General features: G+C 41.7%; 3 protein-coding genes and 1 long non-coding RNA gene across 10 annotated transcripts; 2 read left to right on the top strand and 2 right to left on the bottom strand.

The window, feature by feature from the left end:
* Positions 1-1,108: 1,108 nt before the first annotated feature.
* LOC105416555 (uncharacterized) lies at positions 1,109-4,930 on the bottom strand. Of its 2 annotated transcripts, XR_003888717.1 has the most exons (4): positions 4,826-4,930; positions 4,635-4,743; positions 1,762-1,868; positions 1,109-1,277 (listed from the first exon to the last, which is right to left on the bottom strand). It is a non-coding gene; the product is annotated as an uncharacterized lncRNA (long non-coding RNA). The 2 variants fall into 2 exon arrangements; XR_003888716.1 differs by lacking the exon at positions 1,109-1,277 and having other exon boundaries at positions 1,299-1,868.
* grk5 (G protein-coupled receptor kinase 5) lies at positions 3,582-9,244 on the top strand. 2 transcript variants are annotated; one of them, XM_011604793.2, is made up of 16 exons: positions 3,582-3,815; positions 4,666-4,755; positions 4,832-4,944; positions 5,506-5,583; positions 5,891-5,988; positions 6,077-6,169; positions 6,263-6,326; positions 6,397-6,537; positions 6,810-7,000; positions 7,099-7,136; positions 7,553-7,642; positions 7,716-7,924; positions 8,000-8,137; positions 8,266-8,403; positions 8,465-8,596; positions 8,674-9,244. In XM_011604793.2, exons 1-16 carry the CDS (start codon positions 3,764-3,766, stop codon positions 8,734-8,736), a joined length of 1,728 nt encoding a protein of 575 aa, XP_011603095.2. In that variant the 5' UTR covers positions 3,582-3,763; the 3' UTR covers positions 8,737-9,244. The 2 variants fall into 2 exon arrangements, 1 of the variants encoding a protein (XP_011603095.2); XR_003888715.1 differs by lacking the exon at positions 8,674-9,244 and having other exon boundaries at positions 8,271-8,403.
* Positions 9,245-9,514: 270 nt separating this feature from the next.
* On the bottom strand, positions 9,515-18,211 carry ash2l (ash2 like, histone lysine methyltransferase complex subunit). Of its 4 annotated transcripts, XM_029837416.1 has the most exons (20): positions 18,069-18,211; positions 17,755-17,814; positions 17,048-17,238; positions 15,226-15,284; positions 14,699-14,765; positions 14,468-14,613; positions 14,277-14,365; positions 14,105-14,199; positions 13,708-13,803; positions 13,518-13,613; positions 13,373-13,448; positions 13,168-13,185; positions 11,810-11,909; positions 11,481-11,698; positions 11,238-11,405; positions 10,611-10,804; positions 10,441-10,533; positions 10,261-10,359; positions 10,138-10,197; positions 9,515-10,056 (listed from the first exon to the last, which is right to left on the bottom strand). In XM_029837416.1, exons 3-20 carry the CDS (start codon positions 17,054-17,056, stop codon positions 9,949-9,951), a joined length of 1,791 nt encoding a protein of 596 aa, XP_029693276.1. In that variant the 5' UTR covers positions 17,057-17,238; positions 17,755-17,814; positions 18,069-18,211; the 3' UTR covers positions 9,515-9,948. The 4 variants fall into 4 exon arrangements, with proteins under 4 accessions (XP_029693276.1, XP_029693274.1, XP_003965415.2 ...); XM_029837414.1 differs by lacking the exons at positions 17,048-17,238; positions 18,069-18,211 and adding an exon at positions 17,927-17,959; XM_003965366.3 differs by lacking the exons at positions 17,048-17,238; positions 18,069-18,211 and having other exon boundaries at positions 17,755-17,992.
* Positions 18,194-19,088, top strand: pnx (posterior neuron-specific homeobox). 2 transcript variants are annotated; one of them, XM_029837423.1, is made up of 2 exons: positions 18,194-18,401; positions 18,489-19,088. In XM_029837423.1, the coding sequence occupies exons 1-2, from the start codon at positions 18,290-18,292 to the stop codon at positions 18,998-19,000; spliced, it is 624 nt and encodes a 207-aa protein (XP_029693283.1). In that variant the 5' UTR covers positions 18,194-18,289; the 3' UTR covers positions 19,001-19,088. The 2 variants fall into 2 exon arrangements, with proteins under 2 accessions (XP_029693283.1, XP_029693284.1); XM_029837424.1 differs by having other exon boundaries at positions 18,194-18,392.
* The last annotated feature ends 2,707 nt before the right edge of the window (positions 19,089-21,795 follow it).

A 21,795-nucleotide genomic window follows, 5' to 3' on the forward strand; every position in this document is an offset into this window, starting at 1 on the left:
ATGAACCGAAGATGTGAGCAAAGCATCCGCCTTCGTACGAGGCTCCGGGGCAGGAAAGTAGAGCGCTCCATGCGATGACTGTTTGTGGAAGTCTGACAGCCAGACAAGGATACAATTACACCCTTGTCCATTTTTATTGCAGCAGCAGTACACCTTTGAGCTTCAGACTAATCTGACCCACTTTGTTTAAAAAGAAAAAAAAAAAAAAAGATTATGTATCTTATGTCTTCCAGCACAGGTTTGATACTGGAGTCCTCCAGTATTGAGTCACCTCTGCTGCCTGAGGGTGGCAGGACTGTGGTGGGCCTGAATGAAGTGGAGACAAAAGTGGATCATCAGAATGAGTTCCCACTAGATCTGCTACACCTTTAGGACGAGGGGAAAAACGATCTCACAAAACCTGGCAGGCACAACATTGAAACCTCTTATCTGGTGGTAAATCTCAGATGTGAAACAATTCTCAGCAGCTTGCAATGAAATCTGATAATACACAAGATTATGTATGTTTGAGTCTGAACCAACCTCCCAGGAGTGAGGAGATCAAGCAATAGCTCCGCCATTCAGTTGTCTGCCGCCACTGTACGGCCGGGATGTTTGTGAGAACATGACATCGGCTCGTAAATTACAATTCCGCCAAAAGTCTCAAAGGCTTCAGAAGTGCCTGCTCGTGAAATTTTTGTTTCATTGCATTATATTTCCACCAATTGTCTTCCTCATGGCCGTTGTACAAAGGCTCTCATGCTGGCACCTGATGAAGGCCGTGGATGCCACAATGACGAACTGGTTGTCTTTTGTTATTTTACAGAACATCCTTGTGAGCAAATAACCGGGTGCCAAGGATGTGACCAGATTTTGCAGCCCAGGTCAAACGTTACATGTTACGGACCCATGCGTCCCACCGAGACGATTCATGACCTGCCATGGAGCAAACCTATGGTATGTAATCATGCATCCTGCATTTTTTAGGAGTACAACCCTTTTTCCGCTGGCACCACCAAGCGTGTCCGTGTGAATTTATAGTTGTTTTACAGTTAAAACGTAACTCCAAGGGATAATGGTGAAGTCTATTCATTAATGTCTTATGTCTTTATTCACAGATTTGGTGGATTTGGGCAATGAAGAGGTGCTCTCTTTCTGGATGTACACATGATGGCTTCATAGCTATTAGAGGGACATAGAGGCTCAGAGCAGCAGCCACCACAGCCCCTCATCTGACTGCTGTGAGAAATCTGTAATCCACAGCATCGCCTCCGGCATCAAACGGAATATTTGTGTTCCTGAATTGGAACAGTGGGAGAGTTTATTTGCATGTCTTCCTTCCTCGATGCTGATGCTGGCATTTCAGAAAGAGGAACTCTTTTGGAGCAGCCTTGAGCTCTATTGTACAGCCTGTTTTCAACATAGTGGTCATGTGTTTATGACACCATTTCTGTCCACGATGGACGAGAAATCATACTTGTCAAACAGATTTCGTAACTTTTATTGACTTTGGAGGCTGACTTGCTTAGCATCAACCATAGACTATTGTCATAGATTCCTTGTCTATTTGTTTTTCTTAGATGTCCAGAGCAACAAAAGTGTCTTTAAACAGGACATCAGAAACACAACAAGAACATTTATATTATTACTATTATCAGAGCAAGTGGAAGTGAAAAAAATAGATCTTTTAGTGGACCAGGGGCCCTGAGAGCCACGATGTCAGGTTTCATTTAATGATGTGGTGCAAGAAGACTTCAGCAAAGAGAAAAATCACCATCTTACCCCAGAACTGTGGAACTGAGCCTGGCGTTGGCCTTGGAATTCCAATCCAGGGGCCCCTGGTGAGTGGTAAAACTAAAGTTTACTGCAGTTTGGGCCCTGAAATGAAACTAAGAAAGTTAAGTCATTAACTTGATTCACAGGACTGTGCCAGTAGTTTTGTTGTTGAGATGCACAAAACGTTACAAAATAGAATTTTATTTTTGCATTGGTAACAAAATCATTTGTGAGAAACCATCTTTTTATAGTGAACTGTTGATCTCTGTGGCATTCATTAGTTCATATTCAGGAGGAAAACAGGCAACACATTCTTTTAGATGGAAATTGCAAAAGTAAGCATGTTAAAATAAACATCAATAAATTTCTCATTTTTTATGTAAATATTTTGTAAGATGTTTTCATAATGTTCAGAGCAGCAGAGGTGAGTTTTCCGAACAAAATTCAATCTTTGACAATGTTATATTGTGTATGAGGTATTTTTATGTACTTTATGTTCTCTCCATTCATCCATCCATCCATCCATCCATCCATCCATCCATGCTTCTGCTGATATAAACTCTCAAATGTGTCCTTGTACCACCAGAATTCAGGCTCTGTGTAAAAATATCTCCATAATAACTTTATTTTGATTGAAAATAAAAAGGGCAAAATATCTGACTGTGCAGTGATTTCACATTAAAACAATCAAAAGTCTGATACAGAGTTGGTGATACAGAGTTGACCTTACCTCTACAGTTTTGTCTTAATCAGCACGAAGACATGTGCTTTGTTGCATGCACCCAAACTTCCTCCTGCCACTGTCTGTAGGGCACTGAATAAACCTTCGGTCAAGTATTGAAATCATTTTATTGCTTATTTACCTCATATAAACTGTGAGATCCTTGAATCTCTCCTGAAATCCTCAAAGTGAATGAGAACATTGAAAACTCATTTGCTGAGCCTCTATGATTTTACTGAGATTTAGCTCACCACACGTAGCCTTTTAATGACACCGAATGGAATCACAGAGTCCATAAATTAAAAAAAACAAACACGTATATTGAATCGAGGAGCCTCCTGGCACAACACTGTACCAATAAAGCGCTACATAGGCTGCAGTAGTGTCACTTGTCCACTAGATGTCGGTATTACTACTCTTTTTGAGTATTCAACTTAATAAATGTTCAGATCATTTAAAATGTTGAGGCGGCAGAAAAATACATAACCAACTTAGAATAGCATGGAAGAAATCGAAGAAAAAAAGCAATAAAAATATCTATTTTTGACACAAATAGACTTGAATGTCTTCAGGTACAGCAGATAAGGTCATTCCCATATTCTCCTTCCACATTACACAGGTAGAAAGAGGACACACTGAAAAAGCAGGAGGCAGAGGTTGGGTCAGATCTCTCACTCTACACTAGTGTTATTTGGAACTTTGCTGATACTTTATTTTGCTCCTCAGCGGCCAAATATGTAAAAATTGATTGTAAATGAGGGTTAAATCACAGTTGAAATCATTATCAATGTATGAGCCTTGCAAATCTAGTTTAAATTAAATATTCCAATCAAATAAGATCACAAGATTTTTTTATACATATAATGTAACAAATACAGAATTTCTGTACACTGTGGAGGTTTGATTGTATTAGTGGCTTGTAAATCTCTAATTCTCCACAGTGGTAGGTGAACCAAAGTTTAGTGCACAGAGCTGATGATGAAACTGGAGCTGACTGAGCTGCCGTCAGGCTCTGGCTGAATATCTGATCTGCGTGGCCCTGCCTCAGTCAGGAGGGAGTGTCCTGCCTTGGGGCTGCACCATCGTCATAAATGTGTCAAGGATCTGCACCTTCATTCATCTGTGAAGCAAACGGTGCAGCAGGTTCCACCAAAGCTCCAACGGCTGGAAGCTCGTCGTTGACAATGAGGCCTTATTTTAATACAGTGGGTGCATAAAATCTGGATGTAACTCAGTGTTGGACAATTGGACACACACAGCCTTTAGGCCAAACACACACACTCCTCCATGGAGATTGAAAGCATTGCAGCAAACAGCGCTCTGATTCGAGCCAGAGAAGGTAAGCACTTTTGTATGGATTAATTTCTCTTATACTGACATGTTTAGGGACGTCAGCGAAGATCCAAGAAGCCTTAAACGAGTGGGAAATTAGGATATTTAGTAGGATGCATTATTTATTCTCATTTAATTCATCATATCTAAATGAATAAAATCAAATTAAAGGCAATACATGTCAATGTGTGTATCATGATGTCCTCTCCTGAGGATGAATTTCAGAAAATTAGTAGAGAATCTGCAGTAAGAGGAGAAAGTTAAAGGAATCCTGCTCTTTGCAGGCTCTTGTGTCCCAACAGGTCAATGCTGGAGTATCACTGGTGGAATCCCATAATACCAGTGTTTCCTAGCAGTGTTTCCTTACAAGATTACATGACTGAAATGTGTGTGTTGTTCCCATCATGTCTTGATTGAGCCATTTAAGGAGCTTTGTGAGACAGATGAGAGAGTTAAATATTGGCTGCATGATTGGTGCTTTTTCCGCCTCACATTTCTGCTCCTCCACCCTCACAAAATCGCGGAATCACACTTTCTGTTTGGCAAATAAATGCCCATTAAGAAAATTGAGACATTTCTGCTTGAACGTACATTGCAGAGCAATGTGGTCCCACAGGCTCTGCTTACCTCAGAGCTATTAATAGCTCCTTCGCTGTATGCAGAGCGTACCTTTGTCTGAAACCTGACAGGTTACTCGTGCATGTTCGCGAACCGTGGCGTCACGGGAGGTGTGACAGTAAGTTTAGTGCTAAATTAAGCACACAAGCAATTGTGTTTCCAGGCATTAGGAAACAGATTAATTTGTTTGCTGCTGCAGGCAACTTACCGTGTTCTTCTCCTTTTCACGTTCTCCACAGGCAGAGGCAACAAAGGCCGAAGCGGGAGGTGGAAGGAGATGCTCCGGTTTCCTTCCATCAGTCAGTGTGCAGAGCTAGCTGCCAGCATAGGTGCATATGAGTGTTTCATACGGCGATGCAGCCTCAAGACGCAAGTTTAATGTTTCTTTGTATGTTTCACCTCCAGAGAGGGAATACCAGAGCCTGTGTGTGAAACAGCCAATTGGAAAGAAACTCTTTAAGCTCTTCTGCCAGACTCGACCCGATCTGCAGAACCACATATCCCTCCTGGATGCATTGGTACAGCATGTTAAACTAACACAAAATAATAAATGAGTGTTTTACATGCCAAATAACTAAAAACAGGGTTCACAAACACTTTAAATACCCTCAACTCCACCTTATCCAGCTTTAAGTTTGACTTAACTCCCTGAGCAACATGTGCTAAACCCCCAGGTGTGGTGAGCAGGTGACAGTCATGTGACCAAGACAGGAAGTGACTTCTCCAGAGTGTCCTGATTTCAGGCAGCTTGTTTTATAACAAAGGTCATTTTAGATACTTCATCAGTTAAAGATTGTTATCTTTAGAAAAAAACAAAACAGTTATAGTAAAACTTGATATGTGACTTAGAATGAACTACTTTAATGATGACTCAATCACCACAGACTCCAGACCGACTCAGACTTGAATAGCGATGCAACACGTGCCCTTTAGTCAGACGTTGCAGTGCCAAAACAGTGCAATTCACGTTCCAGAACTGTGCACATTTAATTTTAAGATAAACTGTCCTTTAGCTGCACATACTGAATGCATTTAAACAAACATGTGATGATAATTTCCCCCCGGTCCTCTTTCTTTAGGAAGACTTTGAAAGAAAATCAGATGAGGAGAGGAGAGAGTTTGGCATTCGAATAATTAAACGGTTTCTCAACAGCGAGGTTTGGAATTTACACAGAACACATCAAAACTCAATTTTTCCATAATCACAAATGACCTACACATACACATCATCCAAACACACCATGAGTCTCCCTCAGAATGCTTTAATCCAGGGTGGTCCACACCCAGACATTGAGGGCTGCAATCCTACCGGGTTTCTGTCCGACCAGGTAGACGAAGCCCTCACCTGGGATCCCACTTTCCTCGGTGAAAGCATTTTCTGCCTGGTCGGACAGAAACACTGGCCGGATTGTGGCCACTGAGCACTGGGTCTGGATGTCCCTGCTTTAATCTGTGCTCTCTCAGTCCAATCAGTGTGTGTCCACCCTGCTGAGCCATGAGCAGAGTTGCAGCCACAGTCTGGAGGCTGATCCCTGCTCAGATGCCTTTCAGGCCTGCAGGGAGTACGTCAGCCTGTTCTCTCCACGTGTGTTTGTGAGTGTGTGTGTGTGTGTGTGTCAATAACCAATGGCTTCCCTTATCTTGAACAAGAGCGCTTCACAAGTACCTCAGAGGAGAGCCCTTCAGTCAGTACCAGAACAGCATGTATTTTGACCGGTTTCTACAATGGAAGATGGTGGAGAGGTCAGCGAGCATTTTGGCCTCTACGTTTACCGTCGGTCACAGTCCAGCTCACAGATGTTGTATTTGCAACTGTGCATCATCTTTCTCCTCAAGGCAGCCCATCACCAAGCATGGATTCAGACAGTACAGGGTCCTGGGGAAAGGAGGATTTGGCGAGGTAACAGATTGGATTCTATTATAAATATCAGTGCTCCGTGTTTATTTTTTTTAAATGTTTTTTTCAACAGGTGTGGGCTTGTCAGGTCCGAGCCACCGGGATGATGTACGCCTGCAAAAAGCTGGAGAAGACTCACATAAAGAAGAGGAGAGGAGAAGCCATGGCTCTCAATGAGAAACAGATACTGGAAGGGCTGAGCAGCCGGTTTGTGGTGAGGAACATACCAACGACCACGGAACAAATTCCAACCACAAACGCACGTCGCTTGTTTTGACTGAATTCCAAAGATGTCTCCTCATTTTTGGCACTAACACATTAATACATAAAGCCCCGCTAGCAATAAGCTAATGTAGAAGAGGGCGATAGAGACAATAGTTCCCTTCCAAATATTACATTTCATGCTGTTTGAGCAGCAGGAAGTGAGTTCCATGCCCTTGTGTATTTGGTCTTTTTGTTCACTGCCGTGCTCCTACATCCTCCTAGGTGAACCTGGCGTATGCCTACGAGACAAAACATGCCCTCTGTATGGTTCTGACCATGATGAGCGGCGGCGACTTGAATTTCCACATTTATAACATCGGCGAGCCTGGACTGAGCGAAGACCGAGTCCAGTTCTACGCTGCGCAGGTCTGCTGTGGCCTCATGCACCTCCACAATGAGTCGATATTATACAGGTCAGTCTTCCTCTACCTGTATTCTATTTTTCTTTTAAAGATTATCTTACGGTTTGTGGGTTTTATAAGTTATTAAATCATCTTTTTTTCCCTTTCAGGGATCTAAAACCAGAAAACATTTTGTTGGATGACAACGGTAGGTAGTTTAAGTAAAAGCTGGAGAAAAAGTTCTATAGAGGGTGGAATAAAATCTCACTGCTGGTCAATCTTTAGCTCAGAAAACAACATAAATTGTTAACCAGACAAGAGCTTCAGGTAATTAGAATGCTGAGGAGGAAATGGTGCCGAGGATGTTTTGGAAATACTAGAGACAAAGGCGTGGCAAATAACTGACAAAACACTTGCGCCTGGGAGTTTGGTAACTATTTAATCTCTCCAGCTGCTCCTTCCCGTCTCACACCGCTGAAGGAATGACGCAATCATTTGCACACAGTGACAAGGGCAAATTCGTGCCATCACTCATAGTTTGTCTTGAGGTTCCTGTTGCAACGTAGCTGTCACACTACCCAACTGGTCTAAGGTTTGTTTTTGGGCCTATTTTTTTCCGGAAAGGACACATCCGCATCTCTGATCTGGGCCTGGCTGTCAGACTGACGGATGGGAAGCTGGTGCATGGCAGGGTGGGCACGCTGGGATACATGGGTGTGTATGGAACACAGATGTGGTGCCACTGCGCTGATTCCAGAAGTGCGCCATCACACTACTGTGATTTCAGCTCCTGAGGTGATCGGCCGCAAGCATTATGGGGTGAGCGCTGACTGGTGGGGCCTCGGCTGCCTGATTTATGAAATGACGGCAGGAAAGCCTCCGTTCCGAGCCCACGGAGAGCATCACAGCACGTCAGAGATGGAGCGGAGGATCCTGTCGGACCAGGAGGAGTATGGAGAAAAGTTCAGCCTCGACGTGAAACAAATCTGTTCACTGGTGAGTTCAAGTCGGATGTGATAGAGAAGGAAACCTGTGAGGACATGACAGGGACATGGCTTTTTACTACTGCAGCTACTGACCAAAAAGCCAAATCACAGGCTGGGCTGCCAGAGTTCAGGAGGGAAAGACGTACAGGCGCATCCTTTTTTCAAGAAAATCAATTTCAGGATGCTGGAGGCGGGACTGGTGGAGCCTCCATTCAAACCTGACGTGAGTACCAGCCCGCCTGACAGTCGGCTCCTCTCTTTGACTTGATTGTTTTTGTTTTTTCAAATGATGTTAAAGTGAACTTTGGCTCCATCCTTTTGCACCGTGTGTTGAGATTTTTGCTTGTGAAGCCCAGGCACGTGTACTGCAGCGACGTGCTGGACATCGATGAGTTTTCCACGCTGAGAGGCGTCACTCTGGACCAGATGGACAAATACTTCTACGCCAAATTCAACACAGGCAGCGTTCCCATCACCTGGCAAAATGAGGTACTTCCATAAAGATTTGCTCCTCTAGCCTCAACAGAACCTCAGTTGTCCTCTTCTGTAGATAATAGACACCGGATGCTTCGAGGAGCTGAATGTCTTTGGCGCCAACGGGTCTCGCTCACCTGACCTGGACAGGTGTCAGTCCCCCGACAGCCCCAGACGTAACCTGCTCCGCCGAATCTTCCGCAGACACGTAAATGCAGCTTTCTGTATTGTGAGGGGGGGGCTGTGTAGTTCATGTAGAGGCTGAGGGCTTCTCCTTTTCTTCAGCATCATCCAGATGCTGCAGATGAAAGCCGACAGGAGCTGGTGACTGACGAAGCCAACACATAAATAAAAACTCTTCTCTGAGGAACATCCCAGCACACAATACCTGCAGCAAAGACATGTGAGGACAACCGACAGTGCACCCAAGCTCAAGAGGGTCTTCAAAAGAACCGCATCATTGCTCGGGTGTTGATGTTCCTTCAAAACCATGTGAGATTTTCACATTTGTGCAGGTGAATCGTTTGGTGGTCAGCTTTATGGACCCTGATGCTAACAATTAAAGAACTGCTTTATTAACCTTGGAGGCAAAAAAAATCTGGACCTGTTTTATAGTTGTTTTGTTAGCAGCTCAACACTGAAGGTGAGCATGTTTTTAAGATTTGTAAAAAGCGATGTATTTGAAATGAATGAAATGTTTTATAATAAGTGTGTGATGCTTATGTATTCACTTTTTTATTTCCTTTAAAGAGCCATTGTTGTTTTGTGATCTTGTTGATCTCGAGTACTTGTCATTTATTTGAACTTGACAATCGAGTGAAAAAAGTCAGTAAAATAAAGCTTCCTTCCTTCCTTATGTGAAGCGCAAGGTTGTTTTTGTAGAGCTGCTCTGGTTGAAAACCAAAGATGAAGGATTAGAGGACTGGAACGGGCAGAGAAACTGTGTTCTGTTCGGAAGCGAAAGTCTTAAGATTCTTGAACGTCTTGTTATTCTCAAAGGTGATTTGTGAGTGTTGTTGACAAGATAAGGCACAGGAAGTGCAGCCGAGGCCATTTTCAGCAAGGTTTGAAAAGCAAAAAAGAGAGAAAATGTTCCTTATCCAGGGGTAATGAAGAGATTTGAGAATTATTTAGTCACATTTTTATTTAACCCAGAGTATAAAACAGCAAATAACTGACATTATAAAAGACAACGAGCAAAATAATTTTCACACCTAAAGTCTGCAGAATTAACTAAAAAATGAGTGAAATTGAGTCTGTTACCTGTAACAACACGGAGGTCATTAATGTCACAAGAAAAAAAAAAGAAATATTGTCTTTACAACAGAGCACCAAAAATTGCTTTGTTTCCAAATGTTTTGGAGACCGGTGCCAGCTAATGGTCTGCTAACCAACGCTGCCACGGAGCCATTTATAAACTCGTCTGTACTTTTTTAGGTTACTTTGATTCCGTTTCAACTTCCTGCTGTTCCAGCTCTGATCCTACCAGATATTTAACAGAACCTGTTTCGTTCACCGTGGATCTGATGTTGCGTCTCGCAGCAGGGGTGTGTCCTGACTTTACCCTTCCCACGGAGGGCTTCGTCTTCCGTCCACGTCTGTCTCCACGTGGTACAGCATGTCGGCCAGTGTGTGCTCGATGACGGCTCCCCAGCCCATGTCACTCATCTGACAGGGAAAACACACACACGGATTAAACACTAAGTCAGGAGACATTTGGGAATCAGAATCTTCTCTGCACCAACTCACCGGCTGGTACTTTAGGTCCTTCGGGGGATGCTTAAAATGTGGCCCAAAATTGACAGATACCTAAAAAGAGAGATGATTATCGAAGGAGGAAAATAAAGAAATCTTAAAATATGTTCTACTCACTGTGCAGCTCTTGTAAAGGGAGATTGCAGGAAAGTAGAGGCCTTCAAACAGGTTCTCAAAGGCAATGCCTTGACTTATTCCATTTTTAAAGAATATCATCTAAATAAAAAAGATATACAAGTTAGCAACAGTCAAGGGTAAAGTTTTGGTCCCTCTGTAATTTTGTAGAGCTTTTCTCACCTTGCTGGGGCTCACCGCCTTCAGATTTTTCTCTGCTTTGTCTACATAGTCCTTTTCTTCAAAGTACAAGTAGCTTTTGAACTTAATTAGAGCCTAAAAGGGATCAGATTTACAGCATCAGACTAAGCACACCTGCAAGGTCAGTGTAGTTCCACATCATGCCACGTTACCTTATCCTTGTATGTATCAGGAAGCGACCGGGCCGTTTCTGTAGCGTCAGGTAGCTCTATGAAAAAGCCCAGAGTGTCTCCTTGACTGTAGCCTGAGGAGTAATGTTTCCCCATTGACTGATGGAACTTGGTGCCTTTCTTGCTACGCCATGAGTAGCTGAATTTGTCATAGCCAAGCGGTGCCTGCAGGTTACCTAAAAGATTATCAAGAAATTGACATAACTTACATTTTTATTAAAAAAAAATAAAAAAAGGGGGGGGGGGTTAGCTGCAGGCAGCTTTAAATGTTACTTTAGTTTATAATAAACAGAATATTGACAGTTCCAATCTCCACTAAGCTGAATATTATACTTGTAAAACATATTGTGACATTACACTAGTTCTCATGTTGCGGGTGCTCCTGGTTCACTGGCACCATCTAGTGATAACATTCTGTATCACACATTAGACGTTTTTTTTAAAAGCTCCGCAAACCACTAAAAAATATGCCTTTAATCTACAGTCAAATGTTCCAACCATATGATACGCATAGAGGAAATGATGCTTGCCCTATCAGGGGCCAGCAGTAGTGACCAAAGATAATGAGAATATAAGTTCTTGAGTCACAAATAGGGAAGCGCTGCCTACCCAGTGGTTGAGACCAGCCAAGCCTGGCTGCAGTGTCTGGAGGCATGTCATCAACAGTAACTTCAAAGAACCAAGCCCCCTTCCGTACACCGTGGGACGCCCGCACCATGGAATAACCCTTCTCACCAGTCACTGTCAGACGGTCGTCAGAGATCTTCAGCTGAGGTGCTGAAACAATAATTCATTAGTTGTAAAACAATTTTAAAAAGAGCCGTTGGTCTCCTGAAATCTGTTTTCATTTACCTCTGTCATGTAAGGCCAGCAGTACTCTCTCGTACAAGCAGGCCCTGTACAGGTCCCCAGGGATGGGTTTCCCAGCCCAGCAGTCTAGTTCCAGCTTCTCGGGGTCTGGAGCATGAGGATCTGGTTCCGCCAGGATGTAACGGTAGCCGTCTTTATTGAAGGGATGCTCTAGAGGATAACCATGAGGAGGCAAGCGCTGGGCAGAAAACAGCGGGTCACTGTGATAAAAGAGGCAACAAGCACAAGGTTTTAAAGTCTGCAGATATTCCAGACAATCCTAATATAACTCCACGCCACAACCAGACTGCGTTGGTCGACAGTTCTTATACCTTCTGGTTCTTTTAGTGGCTCCTGCAGCACTACCCTCTTGCTGCTGCTGCTGTTTACGTTTGGCCCCTCTTCCCTTTCCTGGACCAGGAGCCAACGCACCTTATGAAGTACAAGACTAGTTAGATGAAGTATACCAGCAGAGAAACACATAGATGCCAACATAGGCGCACCAGTGGCAAAGGTCAAAAGGAGCGAGCCTGTGTTGCTTTTAAATGTTTCACACAGAAGTAATGAGGACGACAGCCAAAGTGGTTTCAGATTGTTAATCCAAGTTTGACTCCCACCTTCATCAAATGGGCTGTATAACAGGACCGCTGTTAAAAATGGGTCATTGGTCAGTGCAGATAAACCCAAGCACTGGTTTAACTGGGTAAAAAAGGCAACTACTTTTGCAGCTAAACCAGCAATGCCACTGGACACACAAACATACATTTACACAAAAAGTGAGGTTATTAGGCATTTGGTGTACATAGGGAGCCAGCGGGCAAAAAAGGTAGGAATTAGTTCACACTGCATTTTCCATACACTATCAGCCTCTTGTAAGATGATTTATTCCATCCCCTTTACTTTCTTCATAATGTAAAACTAAATTCTTCTTTCTGAAGCTCTAGGTCTCCATCTAATATTTCATTACAAATTCAAAAAATTAAGTTGCTAAAAAAAGCCCAATACTGTTACTTAAAACCATCTTTTAGGTGTTAATTGGTTTAAATTGACTACGTTAAATGACGTGTTGCCAATTTCTTAATCAAATAGTTTGTCTTTGAGTTATCTCATTACACACACTCAATGCTCAATGTTTTAGCAAAAACTTCACAGTCTAAATTTTGTTTATTTATATCAAACTGAAGTTGAATTTTAACTTCACAATACTGTGGGAGCAGAGTTGAAATATATGCTTAATGTGCTGGATTATTTCCATTGTGTCCAGCGTGCTGTTTTTTTTAAACAAATGAACGTGAGGCTAATCAGCATTGGATGAAACCCAACTTCAAACTTTATTTAAAAAAATGACACTTTACCTTCATACTTTGATGTGAAGGGCAGAGTGTCATTTTAGTGAGGAGAGGTTTTGGATTTCATAGCTTATAAGCAGCAAGCCAGAGACAAGGAAGGTGTGTTCATTGACCAAAGCGGGCAAAGCTTTTCAAAGGAACGGGGCACCAGACAGATGCAGAGAGCAGACAGGGAGGTTGCAATTACGTGGATGAAGTTGCCCACAAGATGGTTTTGTTGTCTTCTTGATTGATTTTGGTTTGTGATGAGGACAAACTAAATTTTAACCTGAGGGCCAACTTCTATCCAAAGGCATACAGACATAAAAAAAAGGCTCCAAATACCACATTTACATATTCACCTGAGAAAAGAGATCCACCTGGAACACAGTGCACAAAATTGCCATGATGGTCATTATATTTTACATTACTCTTTGGAGGAGCCTGCGATGTCTCTCCTCCTGGTCGTTGTGGTTACAGGGTCAACTAGTGGAGCTTAATGTTTTATCCATGCAACTTTATATGGGTGTTTCATTTAATTTAGATTTTAGTGTTTTATGTCCTTACCATTCAGTCCCCCAGCAGTGGGTGCAGCAGTTGTTTGTTTCTGTGTGTCATATGAGGGTCCAATGGTTCCCAGGTCCTACAGATGAATTAAAATCACACAAATATAACAGGAATAAGTGACATACAGCCCATAAATGGTCAATACCTGATCCAAAAGGCCAAACTTGGGGTATTCCTCCTCTGGGTCTTTACTTCCAGGATCAGGTCGTTCTTTCACCAGAAAAACATCACGCTCTTTACTCTGGAGCCAGAAAAAACAGATAAAAATGAAATTCATTCATTAAAATCACACTTCAAGAGAACCATAACATTACTCGTCTGCCCCAGAATATTACCATTGTTTTTACAATGTTGTTGGGCCAAGTGACCTTTCCTGGCCTCTGACGAGTTGTCATACACTCCCAGTACTTGTCGATGAATGGTATGATATCCTGCAGAGAGAAATGGAAACAATCGACAAATTAAAGACAGTCGTGCTGAGAGGACAAGCGGCAGTAAATGTTTATTATCGTGTTTTTACTTTGAATGTGCGGAGTTAAACGACAATAAATATAAAATATGTTAAAACATATTGCTATTGCAGCAACTATTGCAGAAATTATGAGAATTTTTAAAATACTACTACCACAGATTGCAGCCTTATTTCAAGTCAGGTAATACTGAGATGATAATGAGAGGTTTTAAAGATAAAGCACCAGAACATTTAAGTGTTTGAGAACAAGCGTTTATAACCTTATCTTTAGAGAACATCGTCTTTGGGTGTTCATCATGAGTTCTTGACCTCCATGTGAGGTTTGCCAGGGCTGTGAGGCACATCTCCTTCAAGTCTTAAAACAAAAGGAACGTCTGCTAAAAAAAAATGCTTTATTGCATATTCTAGTTTTTCATAGCATGGAACACTTACTTGCTTGTTTTCTAAGGAAGTATGTGTTGCCACTGTGGTGGCAGATGTTGCAGTGAAACACATAATTAGTCATGAAGGGCAGACAAGTCCTGTAGAGCAGAAGGGTAAATATTGAGGGTAAAAATAAAATAATCCAGTGTGCTGGCAAAAATCCTAGACATCTGTGTCTTAAAAAACATGAGGATACATACGCAGTGTCAATGCCAAACGTGTCTGCAGTGAACCACTTCATGCACAGAGCACATTGCAACTCCACCTCTCCAAGCTGTCTCCCATTGTCTTCATCACCAGATCCAGTCAGAGTGTCAGCAGCCTCGGAGCCTTCAGCAGTCGTCTCCTAACACATGAGGAGATCCACTCATAAAATCACAATTCATAGCAAGTTTGTGAAAAGCATGCAAGCAACAAATCAGCACTGTTACCACTCCTTCTTTGCCATTTGATGATTCGGTGTCCATGCTGGTGGGTAGTTCCCCAAATGCAGCATCTCTGAAATGACATTAAATGAAATAAAAATCTACATGTATTTCATAGTTATTGTCAATGGAAAGTATTCACAATTCCGACTGCCATTTACTCAAGGTAGCATTTCATGACAGAGCTTTCTGAAAATGTCAGACTAAACACTTAGGTGATAGGGCAATAAAGAAGTAAAGAAAGCCATGACGTCTAAATGAGTCTATGCTTACTTCCTAAGTCGTAGGGGGACAGAATAACACTATCCTAGACATGTTTAACGATACGTTTATTTTTCTCAGTTGAACTGAATCTTAAGTTACAACTTCATGTGGTTCGCTTGGTTTGTCTGCTGAGCGCTAACGTTAGCATGCCAGCTGGCTCATAGCATTTCGTACTGCCATGAGATTTTTCTTCCGACACATGAACATAATATTCAATAAAGTCCCATATAGGAATGTAAAAATAAGATCGAGCTACAAAGGAGCCATACCCTTCTCCGGGCTCCGCTTCGGTTGCAGCTGCACTGCCCGCCTCTCCTTCAGACGCCATCTTTCGAATCAATGAAAACAAAAAGGCATCGCGAGAGCGTAGTTGAGAAACAACTTCCGGGTTACTGTTTCTGATTCCGCGCAGCAGCGACACCCCGCGTTTAAATGATGCGTTGCACCTTTTAAGCAATTGTCCCGGTCAACATGAGACTTCAAGAACTGACGACGAATTTAGATGACTACTGCAGAAAATCTGAAAAAAGGATGTCAGTCCTATTTAAGATGGGAGAAAACCAAGAGAGAAATATGGAATTGACTATTCATACCATTTAAATTATATGTCAGAATGATACGCATTTGGAAAATGTGACTGAAAAACCAACTGTGACCTTTAGTGTTATTGACATTTAATGTTTATATGTAACAGTGGACACTTACTTATGGAGATTATGATGTTTGGATTTGGCTACTGGAATTTTCCCCAATGATTTATGTGTGGTGAGACAGAAAGAGCAGCCAGCGGTTTGGGCTAAAATCTGATACTGCTGAATATACAATAAAAAAATGCTTTAAGTTGCATGGAAATTATGTCGTCTCGTTATTCACACAATCATGCATCGAAAAAAAGTAGAAAGCAATGTCTTAAAATATCTTAACATTAATCTGAATTTTCAATGTATTTAGCAGAATAAGAATTTTTTGCATCAATGAAATTATTCATTTGAAGAGCTGATGAGTTTATTTTTCGTTAAGAGAATAGTCGTCACTGACAAGTTGTCTAATAATTTCACCTGAAATTTACAGAAAAATGCTCAAATTGAACAGAAATTTAAGTGGAAAACAAAGTCACAAAATCTGTGTTAATGTGAATACATTTCCACGATATAACAGCCCCAAAATTTATATCAAATGATTTCTCATGTGTTTGGATATGCTAATGTCTTGAACGTGTCCTCTCCATGTTTACACAGTGGAAGAACGTTGTAAAAAGGCTTTTGTTTTAAGGAGAGACCACCCCACGTATATTTTGAAAGTCTTCCTTCGCCTAAAGAATTTGCGTGGGTTGTTCATGCACCGGTAACGATACGTCAAGCACAAAGACAAGTGTGCCAGCAAACAGCCCTCAAAAGAGGCGAAGAATGCTGAGAGGACCCCTGAGTGTTGCAATAAATGCTTTCAAGGCATTGTAAAGACAATAATAGTTGTGTTTTCTCCTCCCTGTTCCTCCTGCACTGAAGACACATCTGTGGTGTTGAGATCACAGGGAGGGATGAAAACACACCAGTGATGCTTCAGTTTAAATCTCAGCTGATTTTGTTACATTTTTAGAAAAATGATTGTCCCTCACAGTCCTACTGTATCACTATGTGTATATTTTTGGGAGCTTTTCCCATTTTAATATGAGTCTTAAACTGATTTGTACTCTTTGTCATTAATTTTTCCAATGATCAGTATTCGTATCACTAGTATATATTAGTCACATTTGCATGCTACACGTGACCCAAGAGGGCAATTAAAATACATTAATTATTGCTATTTAAAGACATATTAAGCCATCTAAAGTTGTGTCGTATTTAGTTCCTTATCTCTCCATACTTAAGAGCATTTATTAACAGAATATGCTTTAAAATCATAGGCAGTTCAGACTTTATTGTCAGTGACTTTTTTTATTGTTTAGGCACGCTTGTCAAATTTCCTTGAGGTTCACCGTCTAAAAAGGATCTAATTTTGACTGATCTTCATTATTGGTTTCCAGGTAATTTTTGTTTTTTTGGCCTTAACATACTGCAAACAAAGCCCAGGGTCAGGAGGGGTCAGGCTCACTTGTGACATCTGCTAATTGTCCTGATGAGCCGGCCCCTCTTGCTCCTTCAATACCAGCAGCTCTGTAGGTGTCTGTATAGAACTACACAGGCAGATGCTGGCGTCACGCTGAACCTGCACAGGATCATTAACCATCCTCCCCTGGACGCTTCTTCATATTAGGACGAATGACCACTCTGGGGGTTGGAAAACTGCAAGTGATAATGTGGGTTTAAAAATGGGACACTTACCAGAATTGTGAAGTTAATGAAGCCGTTGGAGGCAGACACATTAATGGAACAATTCAAACACAAGATCCTTAAAGGGGCATTTAAGAACGTGATTTTATAGTTTCAGTTAGGAATAATTTTCACTGATTATTTCCTTTTACTGCTTTTTAGGAATCAAATAATCGAACAACCAATGATATTAAGCATTTTTACTTATGACACCCTGTATAAAAGAAGTGTCACATCCTCTCAACGCCTATAATAATCCCAGAAGATGCATATTTAGCTGTGCTAATATACAATTTAAACAGAGTACCATAGTCATAATTTAAATTACTATAATGTAACAAATTATTCATGATTAATAACCTTGGGTAAATAACTATTCCACAGTGGTCTCTTTTATCCTTTTAACCTAAATCAATTATAATGATGTATCAGCCTTTTTAATTCATTTCTTGATATAAAAACTTTGCTGCATGGATTTTCTTGTCTTACCTCAGCTCTGCATTCTGCTTCATAAAATTGTTGGTGGGCTTCAAAGCTTTGTGGTGAACCCTGGGGAAAGGGTGGTGGGGGGTCAAGGAAGAGAAAAGTGGCAAACTTAGCTTTTAACGACTCCATAAATTAGCATCACAAGGACGCAGAGGAGGTGGTTCACGTGTCCTACCAGCGTAACATCTCCCATTTGCAAATAATAACAAGTGAAAGCACAAAAAGAAACACGAGTGAATGAAAGGGGGCACATTTTAACCAGATGCCCTGCAATAAATAGCAGGCTCTGTAGCCCCCAGCTGAGAGCGGACATTTACATTTGGAAGTAGCCAGGCAGGGGGGCCCCACGGGACCGGAGCGTGTCTGCGTGTCAGCGCAGGAAACACTGAGCCTGCGTTTGTCCCCGCAACTTTTCAGGCAACAAATTTCAATGAGATGCAAATTCACGCGTGCGGCGGCGTGTGCACGGGGTGTGCATATAAAGCTGAGGGGAGGACAGACGCAGACAGTTGCGTCGTGGTCGGCCCAGAGAGGTGACATGCAGCCGCTTGCAGTCAAATTACCGCGCGTCCACAGAACACCGTTTTCCGTGGAGGATATTTTGGATCCCACAAAATTCACAAAGAGAATCAGCCCGACAGGTAGGACAGGTCAGACTCGCAGAGGACCGATAGAGAGAGGTGTGGTTGATGTCTTATGGAGCAAAACGGTCAATTGTCTATGAATTGCGTTTTCAGGAGATTCCTCCGGAGACGAATCGGTGGCGCACCCTCCAGCAGCAGGTGGAAGCTGCAGGCCGCAGAAGAAGGCTCCATGCCGAGGGAAGCAGGGTGCCACCAAGGCCAAGAGGCGTCGGATCCGCACCGCCTTTACTCTGGAGCAGCTGCAGATGCTGGAGCACAGCTTCCAGAGGTGCCACTACCTGTCAGTGCTGGAGCGGCACAGCATCGCTTCGGCCCTGTGCCTCTCCGAGACTCAGGTGAAGATCTGGTTCCAGAACAGGCGCACCAAGTGGAAGAAGGAGCGCCAGTCGCAGGGAAAGGAGGTCGAGGAGGAGCAGAGCTTTTTCACATCACACTTGTCATCGCACACTCATGTCTGCTACCCTCTGACCTCCAGTCCCCTCTACTGTCAGCAGCGCACGACGCTCCAGCTGGTGGCGCCTTATCACCATTACGTAATGCGTAAAAGCGCACAGAGTGACTACGCACAAATGGAGAAAGATGCGCTGTTTTTGTGTGGAATATGACCCTCTTTCAAGGGACAAAGCGTTTTTAATTGTTTGTAATGTAATTATATTATAACTTATTTTGAATTAAAACACTTTATAGAAAGGCGCTTCGAGTTATTCACTATCTTCAAGTTTATCTTCAGTCTACTTTCCAAATTATATTAAGCAAGAAATCGAGCTAAAACAAGACATATTACTAAATTTACCTCTTAAACGCATCTTAGTAAAACAAAGCATAAAGATTGGTGGTGGAGTACTAAATGCATTTCTCAAACATTTTTTAGAAAGCTAAAAAAAATAGATTTTAAAAAAGGAAACTTAGTGCTTAAAACATTTTAACACGGCGACAAACAAAAGATTACATTTAAGCAATATATTTGTTCAACTGCGATTTTATCACTGAGGTGACGCTGCTTGATTTGAAGAATTTGAAAAGGAAAGTTGTGGCTGGCCAGAGAATTTACCAGCTTCTTCAGACTTTTTCCACACTTCTCTGGATTCTGTGACGAAATATTATATAATGGCACGAGCCTGCATAGTTATCCCCTGAATCAAGGGTTTCATTGCCTAAAAAAGAGAGAGAGAGAAAGGAAGCATCATGTAATGACCTCAGAGCTGGACAGATAACATAAGAACCTCTCTCAGCTTCGTACACCCCCTCCCCCCTTGAGCACAGCTGTATGTAATAAAGAGCATATCTTATCCTCAGCCTTCACAACTCTGAACTCCATCTGTTATAGTTAAGGAGACCACAAAGTCAGTGCAAAATACAGTGTTGTGTACACTTTAAAACACTTTAATCATTGAATTATTATTCTTTTTGCAACACGTATAAGTTGAATTATGATAATGATGAAAAAGAGCTGACATGTAGTCATCAGCTATTGTTTGCTGACTGCTTGTAGCAAAACCCAGCTGAATCCACTGAAGTATATTAGGAACAGATGGCAGCAAAACAAAGCTAGTGGAGTTAATGGAGGCTGTTGTTAGACCCCTGAAGCCTGGCCAATATTGAAATTTCACTGTGGAAGGTTTGTTCATCAACAATAACAGGCTGAGATTGATGAGTGGAAGGATGAAACTCACAACTAATCTGAGCAGAGTTTAGGGAGCGGATGCTGTCGATCTGCTGCACAGACACAACTCAGCTGGGATTTGATCACTTTTATCACATTTCTAAAAACAAACTGAAGCTCAAGACACATGTTAATAAAATAATATGATAGTGCTGAAATAACCTAGTTGATGTGACATTGCTGTCTCATTAAAATGTAAGCAAAAATCAAACTACAAAATAGTGTAAATACACAGATGTCTCCTGTGATTAATGACCTGCCGTTAGTTGTTTTTTAAATAACTATTTCCAATAGTTCATCCAATAGTTTCGGTTAAATAATAAGGCATTTACTCAAAAATACATTTACCGTATAATCTTAAAAAGTAAAGCCTGCAGCATCCAAATTTAAATAAAGAAGGTAATTACACCCACACACACGCACACACAAGCCTGCATCTGTTAAGACTCAGAACAGAATAAGAAAGAAATTCCTCCTCTATGCATCACTGTATTACTCATTTAGTGGCTGGAGATTTTTTAAAAGGAACAGTTCTTTTGGACTGTTCTGGTACTGCTGACAGGAACATCCTCCTTCCACGCTCTCTGTCCCTGTCTCGGTCTGCAGAACACAACCAAACTACGTTCAAGCACGGATCACTGCAAAGCAGGTTGGTTCGCACCATGGCCTCCCAGTGAGGTCAGAGGTTTGAGACCCATCCTAACGGGTTGTTATTTCTCATCAGCCAAACACAAAACCTTTGATTTGCTTATTGTGGGTCAAAAGAGTTTCAGGTCATAGTTGTACTTACATAAAGACTTTATATCAATAAAGCTTATTCTAATGCAATGATTAAGCACAAACATTAACTTTCTGTCACATCTTAGGCAACTCTTTGACATTAAAAGTCACCAAAGCCATGCTCGGTAAGTTCTATTCTATTTTTTTTAACTCCATTAATAAGGGTCAAGGTCAAGGATGCCCATGTGGCTCAAACGTGAGAATTAATGATGCTGAGAGGAAGGAGAGAGCGGGAAAATTATGAATTGCTTCCAGTAAATAAGGGGGAATTATGGGATATTTAAAACTTATTGAAACCAGATTTTTTTTTTTTTTTTTTTCAAAAAGGTTGATGAAACAAGAAGGTCAGAGTGAGGGTTTATTCAATGGGATGTGACTTCAATAGGACCGAGAATACCGACCGTTCCAGGAAGATAACTATTTCCAGAAGGTCGACCGTCTGGTGCTCCCAGAGACCCTGGTCTTTTTTCTTTATTTTAATCCAAAGAAAGCACAATGAGGTTGACTGGATGGTTAATAATTCTTGGTCTTGTCCAGATACACACAGTTATTACCCACACATGAGAATCCTAATTATAGAGATTTTACCAGGATAATTGCAATATACGTAGATATACAGATGTAAACAAGTTTGATGGCATCGGGGGAATCAGGTTAGCTGTAAATTACATCAGCAGAACTCAGATCATTTATGCATTTTAAGGAGCAAAGCATTTGAATCAGATCTGTTGTAAATGACCCAACATTTTATTGTGACCTTCACAAAAAACAAAACACAATTTGACTTAGAACAAGAATTCCCGCCAGACTTCTCAAAACGCATTTCCCATCGCGACCTTATCACCTCCACAAACGAAAAACATATGTGAACTGATGTTCTGTCCAAACTGAGCAACGCTGCAGAAGTTTCTGCATTTTGTTTCGTCTGTGTGAACTTTCAATCTGTCTCTTTTTCTC

This window comes from Takifugu rubripes, chromosome 6 (genome assembly GCF_901000725.2).
Source record: "Takifugu rubripes chromosome 6, fTakRub1.2, whole genome shotgun sequence".
In the NCBI taxonomy this organism is placed as follows: domain Eukaryota; kingdom Metazoa; phylum Chordata; class Actinopteri; order Tetraodontiformes; family Tetraodontidae; genus Takifugu; species Takifugu rubripes.

Bases quoted from the DNA above. Each gene is read 5' to 3' on its own strand.
- grk5 (XM_011604793.2), top strand. From the start codon at position 3,764: ATGGAGATTGAAAGCATTGCAGCAAACAGCGCTCTGATTCGAGCCAGA. The intron at 8,138-8,265 runs GTGAGTACCAGC...TTGCTTGTGAAG, and splicing joins AGCCTCCATTCAAACCTGAC to CCCAGGCACGTGTACTGCAG. The intron at 8,597-8,673 runs GTAAATGCAGCT...CCTTTTCTTCAG, and splicing joins GCCGAATCTTCCGCAGACAC to CATCATCCAGATGCTGCAGA.
- ash2l (XM_003965366.3), bottom strand. From the start codon at position 17,880: ATGGAGTCGTTAAAAGCTAAGTTTGCCACTTTTCTCTTCCTTGACCCC. The intron at 14,766-15,225 runs GTATGGCTCCTT...ATGTCATTTCAG, and splicing joins GAAGCGGAGCCCGGAGAAGG to AGATGCTGCATTTGGGGAAC. The intron at 14,366-14,467 runs GTATGTATCCTC...TCTGCTCTACAG, and splicing joins ACGTTTGGCATTGACACTGC to GACTTGTCTGCCCTTCATGA.
- pnx (XM_029837423.1), top strand. From the start codon at position 18,290: ATGCAGCCGCTTGCAGTCAAATTACCGCGCGTCCACAGAACACCGTTT. The intron at 18,402-18,488 runs GTCAGACTCGCA...TTGCGTTTTCAG, and splicing joins CAGCCCGACAGGTAGGACAG to GAGATTCCTCCGGAGACGAA.